Below are 18,714 nucleotides of genomic sequence, written 5' to 3'. Positions count from 1 at the left end.
ACTCCTTCTTAGTATTTAGGCAAGAACCAGAGATCAAGCAAAAAGGCTCCACAGCCAACATAAGGGTGCCAATTAATTTCTCTTAGGAGTAGTCCTTTAAAACCTTACATGAAGCTTATTTATTCTTGTTTGTGATTGTTTACACAAGAACAGTACATTTGGTTATCTGCTTTGTAAGTCAATATGACAGAATAGGCAAGCACACATCAGAGGAAGCCTCAGGAAAAAATATAAACTAGAAAAGAATGCATCCATGATGCAAACACAGTAACACTTGAAAAAGGGCAGTTTGCCTCATGTGAAGGCAGCACTATTATTTTAACAGTTAAACTTAACAGTTAAAAAATTCTTAAAGAACCATTTATATATAAATTATAATTGCCAACATTAAACTCTATCTTGTAAATGCCATCAAAATTGGAAAAGGACATGTAATACCTGAAAAATCTTTTTGATCAAATTTTTTTTTTGTCTTTTTGAGACAGGGTCTCCCTGTAGCCCAGCTGTCCTGGAACTCACTGTGTAGACGAGGCTGGCCTTGAACTCACAGAGATCCCCCTGCCTCTGCCTCCCGAGTGTTGGGATTAAAGGTGTGCGCCACCACACCCGGCACTCAAAATGGTTTTTATATTAAAAAAAAAAATTAAGATGTGCCTTTATTTACCTGGAAAAACTCAACTGAACAGAACAACTTGTTCTTCAAGTGTTCTAGAAAGAGGACTTTAAAATAACATTTTGTACCATTTTTAGACATTAAAATTTCTTATGCAAAAAAAGATGCACTTTCAACCTGGAACAAGGATGCTAGAAGTATTAAATTTAACCAGTCCATTTTTTTTCTTTTTAGTAAAGAAAATCATAAATATTAATTTATGGTTTTTTTGTGTTACCATTAAGTATTTCATTTTAGCTTAGGGACTACAAAGAAAACTCCTTCTTTTTCTTTCTAGATTTTCATTTGGAGCTAGAGAGAATCCAGAGATAGGGATAATTAAGTTTTAGATTAATATGTGCTAATCACTGAGTGAGAATCACTTCTGCAAACAAAGCTGCTACATGTTAGAAATACAACTTGATTCCTATCAGGAGAGAGATAAGGTGGTTATATAAACAGACAGACCCTGGTATGGGGCATGAAACAATAAGCATACAGGCCAGCCTGAGCTACCAAACCCTTCATGTCATGAGAGAGAGAGAGAGAGAGAGAGAGAGAGAGAGAGAGAGAGGCTGAGACTCTGTCTCAAAAACCCAACATTGAAAATGTAGTTTGGTGGCAGAGTACTTGGTTAAGCATGCCCAAGGCCCTAGGTAAGAATGAAGGAAGGGAGGGAGGAGGGAGGAGGGAGGGAGGGAGGGAGGGAGGAAGGGAGGAAGGGAGGAAGGAAGGAAGGAAGGAAGGGAGGAAGGGAGGAAGGAAACCTTTAATCCTAGCACTCAGGAGGCTGAGGCAGGCGGATCTCTGTGAGATCAGCCCAGCCTGGTCTACATAGCAAGTTCTAGGCCAGCTGGGGCTACAGGGAGACCCTGTCTCAAAAAGACCATAAAAGAAAAGAAAAAAAGCCCCCTTGAAAAGCTGAGTATTTTGTCAAAACTTTAAATATGTTTAAGCATTAAAAAAATGTTTTTTGAATTCCTAACAAGAAAGAGGTTGAAAAGTCGTTGGGTTCTGTTGGAGGGACTGATCACCTTTTAAAGAGAGAGAGATCAGCACTAAGTTTATCTTATAGAAAATAGAAAAGAGCTGTGTTAGGGGGCTGGAGAGATGACTCAGTGGTTAGTTGCACTGACTGTACTTGCAGAGGACCCAGGTTTGATTCACAGCACCTAACAACTGTCCGTAATTCCAGTTCCAGGGGATCTGACAGCCTCTTCTGTATTCTGAGGGCATTGCATGACATGGGTGCACTTACGTACATGCAAGCAATACATGCATACACATAAAATAAAAATAATAATATTAAAAAAAAAAAGAAAATAGAACTTTGGAAAACATCTAAGAAGTACTCAAGTCCTAAGCTAGATGTCTCATTGCAGACACTCCTTTCCAGAGCAACTGTGCACTCCTTTCTTAATGTCGAGGCATCTGGTAGGGGATGAAATAAGTCAGAATGACTATTGTTGGCAAGATCTCAGAAAGTCCAGCCACAGGATGATGGTTACATTAAGATTCCAGGCTGTGTAAGGAGAGATCACATAAATGTTATGTCTCAAATATTGGAAATTTATCTTCTCCTCAGCCTACTATATAACTAAAAAGAAATCATTATTTGCATGCTATCATAAAAAATAAAGTTTTAAGGATCAAAGGAAGTGAAAGATCTGCCATCCTTCTTCGACCTCCTCATCCCTTGTTCTTGATGCCTCCTGCTAGAGTTCTCGTGGCGTCCTCTCCAGATGTGTCCTCCTTGGTCAGTCTCTCCTTCCTCACCATTCTCCTCACTCACATGGCAGTTTTCCTTACCACCTCTAGCAACAGGATTCACACATCTATAGTTCTTCCTTTCCCTTGTTGGTTTTTAGAGAAAGAGTAGCCCAGGTTGGCCTGAAGCTTGTGAAAATCCTCCTGCCTCAGCCTTCTGAGTACTGGGATTACAGGTGTGAGTCACAATGCTGGATACACGATTCTCTTTCCCCAGGTAGTCTACCATAGTCCAAACCACCTGGGGATTTCTGCGCATATTCAAATTTAAAATGTCAAAAATCCAAAGTAACCTACCTTCCTTCCCCTTCTTAACATGGTTCTAAAGGTTGGGCATAGTGGCCCGTGCTTGTAATTTCACTACTTGGTAGGCAGAGACATGGGAACTGTCACAAAATTGAGGCTAACCTAATCTATATAGCAAGTTCCAGGCCAGTCAAGGCTACATTGCAAGACCTTGTCTCAAAAAAAAAAAAAAACCCAAAAAACCAAAAACCAAACCAAAACAAAACAAAAAACACACACACAGAAACTAATTAAAGCCAGAAGTGCCCATGTGTGATTGTAACCCTAGTTATTTGAGAAGCTGAGGCAAGAGGACTGTGAGTTCAAGGCCAGGTTACACAGTGAGAGCCCATTTCAATTAAAAGTCTAAAGCTAGTTCTATAGTCAGTAATATCACACTTCTGTGAGCTCCTGTGATTTAGTATTTCTGTAATTCCGCTGAACACATTTATTATTTAATAATTTAACTGTGTTCTTAACAATTAATTGGATTTCGGTGGGGGGGTTAGTTTTTACTTTTTTTTTTTGGAAACAAGGTCTCATTTAGCCCAGGATGGCCTTGAACTTGCTAGGTAGCCGAGGATAACCTTACACTCTTGCCTCCACTTCCCAAGTGCTAGGATTATAGGTGCATACCACTGTGCTTGACTATTTTTGATGTGTGTGTGTGTGTGTGTGTGTGTGTGTGTGTGTGTGTATTTTTACTTTAACTTGCAACTTAATGAAGTCATATACAAGGTGCCTAAGTTCTGAGTCTCTACTTGCCTGCAAAGAGGTCCTGAGGCTCTTGATCTTGTTCCTCATGGATCCCGTTTTCTTTGGAGCCATTTTTGATCAGAAAAAGGGATGTAGTTTTCTTTGGAGACTGAGGCTTACTCTGAAAACAAAGAGATACTCTGAATAAAGCAGGAGCATTCAAAACATGCTCAGCCTGCATAAAAAGTAACTGGATGCATTCCTCTGTTGTTTCCAAGGGTATTCCTGGGAAGACAGGCTCACAACTTACCCAGCCCAATAAGTAGCGAATCATTGATAGTGTTGCAAGCACTGCTGATCATGTGACCACAGAGCTAAGGTGAGTTTACAAATTTTAGGGTTAATTTTTATAACCATAGTCCTGATGAAAAGCGATACTTGAAACCATATGATACCAACACAAGTATGTGTACATACAGATAATTAAAAAAAATCCGTCCGCTGGGTGTGGTGGTGCACGCCTTTGATCCCACCACTTGGGAGGCAGAGGCAGGCGGATCTCTGTGAGTTCAAGGCCAGCCTGGTCTACACAGTGAGCTCCAGGCCAGCTGAGGGCTACAAGGAGACCCTATCTCAAAAAAAGACCCAAAACAAAAACAAAAGCAAAAACAAAACGTCCAAAAGCATGTCTGTTTCTTAGTGGATGACCTTTATTATTTCAAATGCAGATGGGGGCACATTCTAATGACCAGGATCCCACACTGGAACCCTAAATTCAAGTTCTGACTCTGGCTTCTTTTGTAGTATAAACTGTTAACAGAGGCCTAGCTATATAGACATTATCAACCTACCTGACAGGCCCAGGAAGATCCAACACTTTATATCTAATGCTGTTTATAAATATAACCCATTTTTTCATCCTTAACTCACATGGACAAAATTTTCAACCACACCCCATGGCAGGCTGGAAATAAAAACCAGTCCTCCTTAGCTTAGGAGGCACACAGTGAAAATAAGTCAGTCCATGGCCTCTATTAAAAGCTTAGTGATCAGCCACAAACAAGGAAAGGGAGGAGCCCCAGACCGGTACCAGAGTGAACAAAGCTGGATTGTGCAGCTATGAACAGAAGGCTGGGAATCTGGCTTCAAAGCCAGCTTGTGGTATTGCAGAGTTTTGAAGTCAGACCCTAAGGCCAAATCAGTTAAAAGACCTGACTTAAGGAACCTTTTATGAAACATTTCCTTAACAAATTGGAGGGAGTTTGTTTCCTAGAGACAGACCTTTTCTGACCCAAAAGAACAGAGTGAAATGACAGATCTTTTGGGATATTCCGAGTTTCTGTTATGCAAACAGCTTCATCAGCACTATTTGATCTGTGTTAGCAAATAATGCCTTTACTGAAACTTTTCTATGTTAGTAAAGTTCAAAGAACACTTAGCTTATGCTTAAACATTATACTAACTCTGTTAGGGACAAGTGGCCTTGTCCTCTAGCTGCTCCTACTGTCTTAAAGTACAAAATACAATCACTGCAGAGACTGACAAAAGAAAAGCAAAACTAGCACTTCCTGCCTCAAACAGTATAGATCATCTTCCTGACAGCTTCCTTCCTTCACTCTCACTCAGTATAAGCTCCAAAGAAGTCACCTGACTTCTTTTAAGTTTTGTTACTTGTGTGTATGTCTGGGTGAGTGTATGCCATTTGTGTGTAGGTGCCCTTGGGGGCCAGAAGAGGCTGTTGGATCCCAAGGAACTGGAGTTGCTGCTGGGAACTGAACTTGGTTCCTCTGGAAGAGCAGCAAGCACTCTTGACCTCTAAGCCATATTTCCAGCCTCCCATCCCCACCCCCCAGTATTTCACCTAACTTACTGCTCACCGATAGATACAAGCCATCTTCAGATGGAAAACCAGGAGATTTATGAGGCAACATTAGAACATCATTTGTCTTTCCTCTGCTAATCAAGCCACAGATCCAGATGAATAAGATACTTAGAGGCAACCAGAAAACTACCACCTGTCTCTCTTCCTCCATCCTTCATCTTCAAACTCAAAGTTTGAAGATGTGGAATAGGTAACAGCCACCGTGAGACAGAAGGCTGCTCTTGGATACCCTCTGGGAATCCGGCCCCAGATCATAACAGTTGAGAGCTAAGAGGACTGAAGACAGTTTGCCATTCTCTTACTCTAATTCTTATGTTATTCTTTTTATGAAATTACATATATATTTACATAATATATTCCATGCCCTATTTTTTTCCTTCTCGATCATCTGAGCATTTTCTTCATGCCATTAAGTATTATATAAAAAAAAAATCCATTCATCCTTTGGCCACACAATAAAAATCATTCGCTTAAAGCTGTACATTTAGCTAGTTTTTGTTGTTGTTTGTTTTTTTGAGACAGTAGTACCAGCTAGTCTGGAACTCACTACATAGATTGGGCTGGCCTCAAACTCATAGAGATTTGCCTGCCTTTGCCTCCTGAGTATTGGGATTAAAGGCATGTGCCACCATACTCGACAAAAAATTTTATTTATTTTTATTTTATGTGTGTGTTGTCTGCATGTATGTAGGTATCCATGTCATGTGATGCCCATGGAGGCCAGAAGAAAGTGTCATCAGATTCTCTGGAACTAGAGTTACAGATGGTTGTTAGCTGCCATTACCATGTGGGTGCTGGGAACCAAACCTGGGTCCTCTGTAAGAACAGCCAATGCTTAACCACTGAGCCATCTCTCCAGCCCCATTTAGCTAATTTTTAGTCTTCCTCAAATAATACCATGATGTCCATCTTATATAATTCCACATTTGATTTGGGGGGATGATAGACTCAAGCAGAATTATTAGACATAAAATTCTTAAAGCCTCTACAAAACTGTCTTCCAAAAAGACAAAAAAAAATTGGTGAATTTACATATCTCTTCAGCAGTGTTAAGAGTGGTGAGTGATGTATTTACAGCAACATTAAACAATCTTTTTATTTATTTATTTATTTATTTTTTATTTATTTATTTATTTAATGTGTATGAGGTTTTAAATTTTCTTATTTTATGTGTATGAATCATGGCGTTTGGAGCTATGTGCCATGTGTGGGCTGAGGAGGGTGCAAATGGTAAAATCTCATATGCTTTGGGCAGACGTCTGAGGGTTCCTCTTTCCTAAAGAAAATTCTAATATTGCCCTGTCGTTCACCTAGCCAGTGCCAGATTGCTTAACCCATAGTTGGCGTTAACTGTAAGTCTGGCCAAATCTAGACTCACCTAGGAGGATGGACCTCTGGGCATTCTTATAGGAGCTTATCTTGATTACATTAATGAAGAGGGAAGAGCTGCCCACTGTGTGTGGCACCATTCCCTGACTGGAGAGAGAAAAGTACGCAGCAGACATGCATTTATTGTTCTCTGTTCCTGATTTTGGCTGGGATGTGACCAGCTCCCTCAAGCCCCTCTAACACTGTGCTAGACTGTGACCTGGATATCTATCTATCTATCTATCATCTATCTATCTTCTATCATCTATCTATCTAAAATCAGTGTTAAATAGCAACAAAAACTGAGCAAAGCCACCTTTTTTTTGGGGGGGGTGTCTTGCTTTGTAGCCCAGTTTGATCTCAAACTCATAATCTTCCTGCCTCGTCTCTTACGTGCTAGGATTATAGATGTGTGCCACCACAACCAGCAAGAACCATTTTTAAAGAAAAGAAAAAGATACATGTTCATGATGTCTCCATGGTTAGCGGGGGAGGGGTAGGAGGCAGACAAGGCTTCCATGAGACTAGTCTCTAATAGCTTGCCATCAAAATATATACCCTACCAGGGCATCACAGCAACACATTTCATATGCTGTGTCAAGGGTTAAAAGCTAACTTAAGATTTATTGATTTTATTTTAAATTATGTGTGTTTGTAGGTTTGTGAGTTAGTATATGCATGTGAGTGTAGGTGCCTGTGGAGTCCAGAAGCATCAGATCCCTTGGAGCTGGACTTTACAGGAGGCTGTGAGCCATGACATGGGTGCCGGAAACCAAACTCTGGTCTTCTGAAATATCAGCACATGCTCTTGCTGAGTCATCCCCCACCCCAAAGCTATCTTTTAATTTGTATTAATTTTTTTTAAAGTTAGAAATCTAGTTTTGGGGGCTGGAGAGATGACTCAGCAGCTAAGAACCCTGGTTGTTCTTACAGAAGACCCGGGTTTGTATCCAGCACCCACATGGCAGCTAACTGCCTGTAACTCCAGTTCCAGGGGATCCGACAGCCTCTTCTGACCTCTGTGGGCATTGCATGACATGGGTGCATTTACCTACATGCAGGCAATACACACATACACATTAAATAAATTAAAAAAAAATAGAAATCTAGTTTTGGACCAACAATTAAAATTTCAGAATGAGCTTATTTTGAGAGAAGGAAGAGGCATACTAATTACACTGAATGGCAAAAATCAATACTAATGCTTTGTGATCCATATTTTTAAGACTTCTTAGCCAGGCATGATGGTGCATGCCTGTAATCCCAGCACTCAGAAGGCTAAGGCAGGAGGATAGAGGTTCAATACCAGTCTCAATACTTAGTAAAATCTTGTCTCAAAAACAAAAACTAAACCTCCAGATCCTTGGTCAATAAGTCACAACTACCCGTTTGCTTGAAAGAGGAACTATTTCTAGACAACAGATGAAAATAGTAGGTTCATGATGTAAATAAAGTCAACCAACTGCTGTCCTTGTTACCCCTTCCCTTTTTGATTTGAAAGCAATACTGTTTTTTGTCTTAGAAGAGAGAATTCCCAGCTATCATAGCCAACTTTTCTTACTCTCTTTGGCTGTTAATTCTAGCAGGTGGTTACACTGATAAGCCTGCTTGAAATCTTCTGCTATAATAAGAACATACAGACAGGCCAAAGCTAATTTGTAGATAGGTCCTGGAAAGATCATGCAGGAAGAGGGCACTTTTGTTAAGAGCAAATAGGTATTTCTTAACAATTAATAGATTCAAACTATTAGGCACAGGCCATTAACATGATTTTCTTAGCTCAGAGAAAGTCAGATGTAGGCTTTCAGAGCTGACACAGCCAGTCTGTACTAAAAAAGTACTGCTGTGATTCCTGGCAACTTCCCCTGAGGTTAACCCAATAATTAACTCTTGTTGCTTAATTGCTACTTGCTCCACACAGAACCTATGCATTACAGTCAAGAGACCTCAAAAGGACAGGCACTGTCAAAACTCTCAACTGGGCCTGGGACGATGGCTCAGTGGGTAAAGGTGCCTGCCACCAACCTGACAACCTGAGTTCAATCCTTGGGACCCACATAGTGGAAGAAGAGAATCAACTCCCACAAGCTGTCCTTTGACTTCTACATATGTGCTATGGCATCCATGTGTATGCACATACACCCTCCCAACTAAATAAATGTAATAAATTTGAATAATGCAATAAAATAAACCCACAACTGTACTTAAAGGTCAAATCCAAATTAAATGCAAAGGTAATACAACTTCTGGAAAACTAGAACGTTTACTTTTTAAAAGAGAAAATGAGTATACTTGAGTAAGAAAAGATGGTGAAAAGCCGTTTTGTGATCACACTACTGTAACAAGGCAGGAAAACGAGCAGTCAGTCCTAGGAGCTTCACCCAGACAGCAGAGCAGCCAAATGATCTTCAAAGGTTACTCTGGAAGTCCTTGCCACCTTTACTTGGGAGAAATGAATGATGTGGTATTAATGTATTAGCGGCCTACTGCTGCTGTCACAAATTCAACAGTTCAAACAATGCAAACACATCATTGTGTAATCCTAAAAGAGTCCACACTAGTAGCATTGGGCTAAAATCAAGATGTCAAAAGGACTGGGTTCCTTCCTGAAGGTGTCAGAGGACAATTTCAAGTCAATATCTGTACAGCGACCCCTCTCCCAGCATCATATTTCAAAAGTGGCTAGCTAGTGCTAGTGCTTGGAAAAATGAACATTTCGTGTCTGTTGGATTTTGGAACTGGTCACAGCTTATTTTGCAAACTGAATAAATGTTGATCTCAAATGATTCCACAACATTATCCTCTCACACAGCTTTAGGAGTTTTTGTTGGTTTGTTTGTTTTTTTTGTTTACCTTGGGCTTCATGAGTCACAGAATTCAGGGGCTGGTGTATGAACTTGGATACAAACAAAATTATAATTTCATTTTCATTTAGTCAAAATACAGCATTTTCTTCAATCATAGGAAGAGGCAACAAACTATAATTGCAACAACAGTGCCTGAGACTATAATTAACAGACATTTAGGTGTTTTCTGTTTTTGTTTTAAGGTGCTAGGAGTGGAACTCACAATCTTAGAGTGCTGGGCAAACATTTCACCAAGAAGCCCCAGCCCCAGCCCCAGCCACTATTAGCATTTCTGTATGATATAACTGCTGCAGATCTGAAAGTATCATTTATGTTCATGTCTATTTAAAATTGTGACACTTTTTTCTAGATCTTATTATTCTAACCATTAAAAAGCATACGCTAGGCCAGGTATGGTGTTCCATGCTTGCAATCTAAGCACCCGAGGGGCTGAGGCAGGAGGTTTGCCCTGAGTTCAAGGGCTACATTCAAAGACAAAACAAAAAACAAAAAGTGGGCTGGAGAGATGGCTCAGCAGGTAAGAGTACTTGCTGCTCTTGCAGAGGACCCAGGTTTGGTTCCCAGCACCCACATGGGATGGAGGCTTTAACCACCTGTAACTCCAGTTCCAGGAGCTCTGACACCCTCTTTTGGTCTTCTTAGGTACCAGGCACACATGTAGTACACTTACATTACATGCAGGCAAAACACTCATGCACATCAAATAAAAATAAACAAATCTCTTAAAAAAAAAAAACCGAAAACAGTATATTACCAATACAAATGGTTTCCTTTGTAAGCTTACATATTTTATTGAAGCTTACATATTTTATTATATATTAATGTACATTGTTTGGAGAATAGCTCAACTGGCCTGCCCAATGAGTTCATCACACACACACACACACACACACACACACACACACACGCACACACACAAAAGGTAAAGGACTCCTGAGGTAGAGAGTAGAAGGTCCAACGAGAATGAAAAAAGTGTTCTGGAAGGGTAGAGAAAAATGAGCCTAAAGTGGACCATTTTGCTAGTTAAAGCCACAGGCAAGGCTGTTAGACACCTCCAAGTGAGGGGGCATGATGTCCCCGTGATCTTCGAAATTCAGCCGCAGACTCCATTCCACGGTGTAATTCCTCTACAAAGCTTTCTAGGTTTCAAACTGACAACCCGTGGGCCCTGAAAACTACAGAGGGACCAGAACATGAGCAGGTGGACTATCTTCTCCATTGAAAAGGCAAACCTACATTAAACCTGACCTGAAAGCAGAGTGAAGCCCTAGCTATCCATTTGATTAAGCAAAGGAATGAGCCAGAAAAAGTTGAGGCACAGGCTCTTCCTGGAGATGAGATACTTGTGGCCACTCACTGTAGTGGTGAGGGATGATTTACTCATGCCAAAAGTTACTTTAGAGTGCTGAGAAGCTTTGAGGACCAAGGGAGAGAAACAGTGTTTTTTTTTTTCCTCTTGCTCCTCCCAACCTAACCAACTGCCAACAGCCAAATCATCAGAGCTGACTTGACACTCAAGTAAGCAAAAAGGACAGTAGCTCCTTCTGAAATGAGAAGTCTGGAAGCAACCTCTGTTACTTCTTTCGTATGCTCAAATTCTAAGTAAAATTTAATTTGGGTTTTTAGTCATCTTGAAAAGTCTTCTCTCTCTTCCTCCGTGCTTTCTAATTATTTCCTCTACAATTCTGAAAATGAGGTAAAATGCCAGAACGATTTAATGAAATAAATTCTTTAAGTCTACATACTTCAAGGAAATATAAACTAACTAGAAAAAAAAAAAAAACAACTTGTTCACTATTTGTGCTGAGCACTAAAATGAAGCTTTGGTAATAGTACCCATCACTGACTTTTTCACGAGCATTTTTGTTTGTTTTCAGACAGGGTCTTCCTATAGCCCAAGCTGGCCTCAAGCTCACAGAAATCTGCCTGTCTCTGCCTCCCACCACGTGGGCTACCACACTTCTGCTCAAGAACATTTTTCTCAGAGAGTTGAATTTCAACTTCTGAATGCTAAGCCAGACCTAACCACAAGGTTTGAAGCAATGTGCCTATAGAGGATTCTACACCCTAAAAGGAACTCTTTCTTTTGGTTTTTGAGTCAGGCTCCCATCGAGCCCTTGTTGGTCTCCAACTTCTTATACATCTGCCTCCACCTCTGGAGTGCATGTGCCACCATGCTTAGCTTTAAAGAAGTTTGTCCATAACTCTTTACTAACATGGTTTTAAGTTACTAAGCCAGTAACTAAACAAAAACCATATGCCTTTGTTTAAAAATACTGCTACTGCTGGGCATGGTAGCACATACCTTTAATCCCAGCACTTGGGAGACAGAGGCAGAGGCAGATGAGTTTTTGTGAGTTCCAGGTCAGTCATGGCTATATAGTGAGACCCTGTCTCAAAAAAATAGCCAAGTTCATAGAAACTTCTGGTCACAGCAGCACATGACTGAAATCCTAGCTACTGGGGAGGCTCAATTTAGCATACAAATTTGAGACTAGCCTGGGCAAGACAGACTCTTCCTGAAAAGGAAACAATTTTTTTTTTGGTCTTTTTGAGACAGGGTCTCCCTGTAGCTCCAGCTGTCCTGGAACTCACTATGTAGACCAGGCTGGCCTTGAACTCACATAGATCTGCCTGCCTCTGCCTCCTGAGTGCTGGGATTAAAGGTGTGCACCACCACACTGGGCCCCAAAAGGAAATACTTACAGGAACATCAAGTTAGAATGGTGCTTACGAGACACAAGGCTAGAATGGAGGGGAGGACTATGGTCTAATAGTTTCAGACTTGTCCAATGAAACATGAAGATCTGGTCTGCAGCAAAGTTAATATATTTACTACAACTTAGAAATATGATAAACTTTATTAGCTTTTACCACAATTTTTGTTAAAGTTTGTTACCAATATTTTTGCATATACCCACCATGATGCATGTACTAATCATAGATTTAGGGCTGGATTCTAAAAGGTCCATGTCTTCTCCTGTCTAAATGCTAATGTTGTCAATCAGAAGCCAATTGCTAGTCAAGACTTTATTAATTTTAATTACATTGATTTATTTGGGTATGTGTGTTTGAGGGTGTGTACATCACAGCATGTATGTGAAGGTCAGAGGCAACTTTCAGGAGTAGGAACCAAATTCAGGCTGTCATGGTTGGCAGCAAGTGCCTTTATCTTGCCAGGCCATTATGTACTTTTAAACACCAATAAAAGCTATATTGCTAAAAAAAAAAAGAAAAAAGAAAAAGCTATACTGCTTGTTAATCTTAAATACCAGAAGACATACATAAATAAATCTTTTGTTATTTTTAAGACAGGCTCTGTTATGTAGCTTTGTCTGACTTTCAACTTGTGATCCTCCTGCCTGAGCCTCCCAAGTGCTGGGACTACAGGTGTGCACAATTCACATGTGGCTCTGTAAATAATTCTAAACTTGTCAAAGGCAAATTACTCAACATATCACTCTTCTAGTCCCTTGCTATTCCTTCTTTATCCCATGTTATTTTTGCCCAGTTATTTCTCTAATCACTAGGGTTTCAGTTTACAAATAATGAGAAAAAAAATTGAATTGGCTTGACATATCACCAAAGGAAGAAGTTGCCAGATTTGGCCAAAACCAGAACCAATGATTTCATTTACTCACATTCTTCCTTCCTCTCAACCACTGAAGTTCTCTCCTTTTATTTAGAAGACAACTCTAATCATAGTCCTACATGTTGCTAAAGGCATGGGCATATAAGTGCTCAGAGAAGAGCTGCTCCTGGGGGCACACACTTTTAATCCCAGCACTAGGCAGAGGCTGACAGGTCTCCGTATGTTGAGACCAGCTTGGTCTAACTAGATAGTTCCAGGCCAGCTAGAGCTACATAGTGAGACCCTGTCTCAAAAAAAAAAAAAAAACCCCAAAACACCCAACAAACAAATGAGACAATAACAAACAAACAAACAAACAAAAAAACTCAAAACACCCCCCTCCCCCGCAACCAAAAAACCCAACAAACAAGCAAAGAACTCTGGGAAGACAAAAGACCTTGCTGCAGCTATAACTCCTTTAAGGCTTAGAACAAAGTAGATCAGTGAAGACATGTGATATATAAAAGTGTGTGTGCCAATTTAATTCTTTTGAACATGATAATTTCAAGAAATTAAGAATGCCTAAAGAAGCCAGGTGTAGTGGTGCACGCCTTTAATCCCAGCACTTGGGAGGCAGAGGCAGGTGGATCTCTGTGAGTTCAAGGCCAGCCTGGTCTACATAGTGAGTTCCAGGACAGCTGGGGCTACAAGGAGATCCTGTCTCAAAAAGATTAAAAAAAAAGCCAAAAAAATGGCTCCAGTTCAGCCTCCTGTTTTACTACAGGAAATTTCTGATTCCAGAATTAAGAAAGTATCAACTGAAAAAAAAAAACAAAACAAATCTGGATTCAAATTCACTCCGAAGAGTTGGCTAGAGTTTTAGACTTTTTAAAGTTATGGGTCCATAAAGAGTAGAAAGACAATCTTTGATATTCTTAAGAATCAAACCTTCTACAAGGTGTTTTTTAGTCTCAAAGCAATAACTTCAGATTCATTTCATGATTCTCTTAACTTTAGTCTCTCCTATTGAAATAAATGGTTTATATATTTTGGGATATACCTTAGTGGGTTGGTCTTTTGATTACAAATGAAAGTACATTTTTATTACATAGCTTCTTGGCTGTAAAAGAGAGCAGATGGGATGATTAACAGCAGCAGTTGTCCTGAAAATTACATGCATTCCATGAATTAGTTTTAAATGTTACATGCCTCAGCTACCCAATTCTTCAATGCCCATCTCTTTGTCCCTAAAATGTAACAAATCACAAGAGGAAGATTAACTTGGGCTGGCGATGTAGTTCGGTAGTACAATGCTTAACTAGAATGCTTGAGATCCTGGGTTCAAGCCCCAGTACACCATCTGGTACACACACACACACACACACACACACACACACAGAGACACAGACACAGATTTAACTTAAAACAAAAGATAGGAAGCCATGGAAGTCATTAGATGCTTACTCTGATGGCTTTTTTCCTTTTCTTCTTGAGACAGGGTCTCCCTATAGCCCCAGCTAGCCTGGAACTCTTTGTAGACTAGACTGGCTTTGACTTCACAGAGATCTTTGGGCCTCTGCCTTCCAAACGCTGGGATTACAGGTGTGCACCACCACGCCTTAATTTTTCTTTTGAGAAAGTTAAACTAGTAAAACTAAGATTGGTGGCCCTTGCCTATAATCTCACCATTCAGGAAGGGGAGGGAAGACAATTGGGAGTTCAAGACTAGCCTTGGCTACATGAGAATCTGTCCCAAATAACCATAGCAAAACAAAAAAAGCAAATTAGCAAGAAATATAGCATAAATTTGTACTAGACTTCAAGAACTCTTGGAGGCTCTCTGGCCGTTTAGTGTGGCCCTGCTTGCCTCTCTTCTCCCCTTCCTCCTTGCCCTCCCCTTCCCCCCTTCTCCCACTGTCCCTTCCTTTCACCTTCTCTCGTCTTTTCCTTTCTCTTCTCTCCTCTCACTTCACTTCCTCTAGCCTACTCTCTTTTTTTCTTCTCTGTAGCCCAGGGTGGCCTTAAACTTGCAAGCCTCCTGCCTCAGCTTCAGAGTAACTGAGATTATAGTTCTGCACCAACTTACAGGCCCAATTTATGCTGTTTCTTAACTACAATGACACAGAATGCTGCAATCCTTTATATTCTCTCGCTAACAACTAAAGAATTTATTGAGACATAATTTATAATTAACGGCTGTTTAATAGTTTGGTGAAGAATCTTTGGCTGGCCATGGTGGCACAAACGTTTGGTCTCAGCACTTGGGAGGCAGAGGCTGGTGGATCTCTGAGATCAAGGCCAGCCTGGTTTACACAGTGAGTTCCAGGCTAGCTGTGGCTAAAGACAGACCCTGTAGCAAAAAAGCAAACAAAAATACCAACTAAACAAAAGAATCTTGGGGTCTTGGCCTCCTGAGGATTAGTATCTGGAACTCAATTTTCCTGGGTCAACTCTAAATAAAGATAATTATATAGCTGGAGATGTAGTTCAGTGGTAGAGTGTTTGTTTAGCATACACAAAGACCTAGCTTTGACTCCCAGTACCTGCTTATTTAAAAAAAATAATAATTATGCTTTCCTTTTGGTCTTTTTGAGACAGGCACTCCCTGTAGTAGGGCTGGCTTGGAACTCACTATGTAGACCAGACTGGCTTTGAATTCACAGAGATCCACCTGCCTCTGCCTCCTGAGTGCTGGGATTAAAGGCATGTGCCACCATGCCCAGCATAATTATGCTTTCTCTGGTAGAACAAAGTCATTCTGGCCTTCCTTCATTTTTGGAAAGTAGGCAAGAGATTTTTACAATTTTAAGAAAAAGAGGTATCATGCCTCCATCCACTAACTTGAGACCAATCAAATTCTACTGAACTTCATTTAAGAACACTATGAAATAACTCCCGAATACCAGAGTTTCTATCTTCATTCTGACTATGATCCCAGCAGTTATCAAGATACACTATATACAGGTAATTAAAATGGTACAAAGACTACATTAGCAGCAAGTTATTATTTTTCAGAATAACAGACATCATTAGACAGTTTACTGTTATAGTAACAGGACCAAGCACTTTATGAGCTGAAATTATGGGCTCAGTTTCTGAATATAGTACAGGGAAAATTTTGACAATGGTCATGGAAGATAATGCAAAAAAAGGTGAATTTCTCTGATATAAATAAGGGTAGATTCAAACATTTCAGATACATGCTGCCTAAGGAATTTAAAGTCATTTAACTCAGTCAGATACTGTGTAGCTTATTTTTTTATTTTATTTATTTTATATTTTTGAGTCAGGGTCTTCCTGGCCTGGAACTTTCTATGTAGGCCAGAGCAGGCTGGCCTTTACTCTTCCCCAGTGCTGGGATTAAAGGTCTGCACCACCATGCCCATCTAAAAAAAAAAATTGTTTTTTATAGACAGGGTCTCACTATGTAGCCCTGACTGGTCTGGAACTCATTATGCAGACCAGGCTGTCCCTGAACTCAATACATCAACCTGCCTCTGCCACCGGAGTGCTGGGATTAAAGGCACACACCACCACTCCCCTCTTGAGTAGCTACTTTGAAGAGAAACAATAACCAAGATAGAAAGTTAAATCCACAGACCCAGTACTGAAGAGTTTATAAGCTGGAACTAACTGTACTGAGTGGGATGAGTCAGTAGTCTCATAAAACAGTCCTCCCAACATCTCTACTGGTGCTGTTAACTCATGACATTCCACATATAAAGATTAAGGTGTCCTTGCCAGCACCTCTCTTTTGAAATCTGGAAATTTACTATGCCCCCCCTCTCTATGTACAGATATGTTTCCAATGCGGTGGCTGGGCACTTTAATGCATTCTTTTAACAGAAACAAAGATTTCTGGTCTGTGTCCTGATTTATCTGGCAGGGCCTTCTCTCAAAGGGTTTTTGGCTTCTAGACATCAGGAGTCAACCTGACTTTCATAAACTAAGATCCAGAATGGGCTTTGGTAATGAACAGGAAATGCTGAGTTTAACAAGAGGATTTGTGGGCGGGTCGTGATCCCAGACTACCCAGATAACGTTTTCATTTTAAGAGCAGCAAGGCAGGGGAAAGGAATATCTGTATCCCATCCTCTTACCTGTCTGTCCTCTTTAATCTGGCCAGGACACAACCAGCAAAACTGTCGGTGGACCCATGGGGTGACCACGACAGGGCCAGGGCCGGCCTCATTGCTCTAGGCTACGAAGGATCCCGGGGGAGGCCACCACACCCCTCACTCCTCCCTTTCCGCCCGGCCCGGGCACCCAGGCGAGGCTCTAGGGCTTGTCCCGCAGCCAGGGCCCTGGGGTCCGGAGTCTGACACGCGGCGAGGATGCCCCACGGCCCACAGTCCCCAGAGCCCCTGAACCCCTGCTTAGCTTCTTCTCTTTGGGGGGCGCGTTCCTATCTGGTGCCCGGAAGGTGGGAACTCACGGCGCCAGTGAAGATATCCTCGCCCTCAGTGTCGCTGTCTCCGGCCTCGGGCTCTGACCCCCCGGCAGCCCCTTCGGACTCGGGATCCATGCCGGGGAAGGGCGGAGGAAGTCGCTCCGAAGCGCTACAGCCACCACCTCCCGACGCCATCTTCCTCCACCCGTGGCGGAAGCCGCAACAACAACTTTATAGACAGGGCCGCGAGCAAAGCGCTCCAGCTGTGAGAGGTGCAGCGAGGGCCGAAGGGACCCTGAGGGATCAGGGGGCGGGGCGATGGGGCGGGGCCTGTTTGCCGCCCAGCCAATCGCAATCCTGGACCCCCACGCTGAACTCCTGCAGGTCCAGCCCGCTGTAGGAGCTGCTGCCCAGTTCCCGCAGGCCTCTCCGCTCTGCTAGCTTTGACACGCTTCTAAGATTTCGTTTGAATAAAGGAGTCTGTGACTAAAAGTGTTTGAAAACCTCCATGCCACCTGTTCATGAGAAGCACAGTGCTCTCACCGAGAGTCAATAAATATTTTTGACTGAGGTCTGAAAAGACTGCAGGCAGTTTTGCCATTTATCCTTTGGACAACATTCATTCATTCAATATACACTGAGCAGTCATTGTGAGTTTGGCACCTTACTGTGCGTTCCAAGTTCAAATAAAAAAGTTCCTGGCTCACTAAGTACTTAGTTTAATGAGGGGGGCAGGTTTGTAAAGAAACATTTTAAACTTGCTCAGTGCTGTAGTGGCAACAGTAAAAGAGGTTATCGATTCTGCTTGGAGTTGAAAGGCCTCACACAAGGGCGGGATCTCAGTGTGTTAAATTTGTTAGGAACACTTTCAGTTGCTATGAAGTGGAGTGGAATAGGTGGCAGAGGATTTGTTAGGATTAAACGAAAATTTCCTTGGGCCTAAACTATGCACAACTTGGTGAGTCGGTCAACTAGAGTTTAAAGATACATGGATTACGTGATAATGGGGGTAATTCTGCAGGACAATTCTTTCTTTTTCAATAGAGATGAAACTTGTCACCAACACTGACGAAAGATTGTTTTTGAGTCAGGGTCTCACTCTGGCTGGCATGAAATTTTGTAGCATAAACTGGCCTCAAACTGTTGACAAGCCTTCTCCCTCAGCCTCTCTCTCATGTGATGGATTTACAGACACGAGCCACCATGCCTAGCAAAGTTAGTTGTTTCTAACTGCCA

General features: G+C 41.4%; 1 protein-coding gene across 4 annotated transcripts in view; it reads right to left on the bottom strand.

Annotated features, from left to right (window-relative positions):
* Snx1 (sorting nexin 1) overlaps nucleotides 1–17,769 on the bottom strand; it is a 44,924-nt gene extending 27,155 nt beyond the window's left edge. For 2 of the 4 annotated variants that reach the window (XM_017798998.2, XM_029564982.1), the window contains exons 1-2: nucleotides 17,524–17,767; nucleotides 3,470–3,581 (exon numbers count right to left, since the gene is read on the bottom strand). In XM_017798998.2, coding sequence (XP_017654487.1) covers nucleotides 3,470–3,581; nucleotides 17,524–17,673 — 262 coding nt within the window. In that variant the 5' untranslated portion in view covers nucleotides 17,674–17,767. Of the gene's footprint in view, nucleotides 1–3,469; nucleotides 3,582–17,523 lie in introns of all 4 variants that reach the window. The other 2 variants (XM_017798999.2, XM_008836290.3) reach the window with 2 other exon arrangements.
* Nucleotides 17,770–18,714: the final 945 nt, after the last annotated feature.

The sequence above is a fragment of the Nannospalax galili genome, unplaced genomic scaffold, assembly GCF_000622305.1.
Source record: "Nannospalax galili isolate Female #2095 unplaced genomic scaffold, S.galili_v1.0 scaffold54, whole genome shotgun sequence".
Taxonomy (NCBI): domain Eukaryota; kingdom Metazoa; phylum Chordata; class Mammalia; order Rodentia; family Spalacidae; genus Nannospalax; species Nannospalax galili.
Note: the sequence above shows the minus strand (reverse complement) of the source record. Positions and strands in the feature narration are given on the sequence as shown.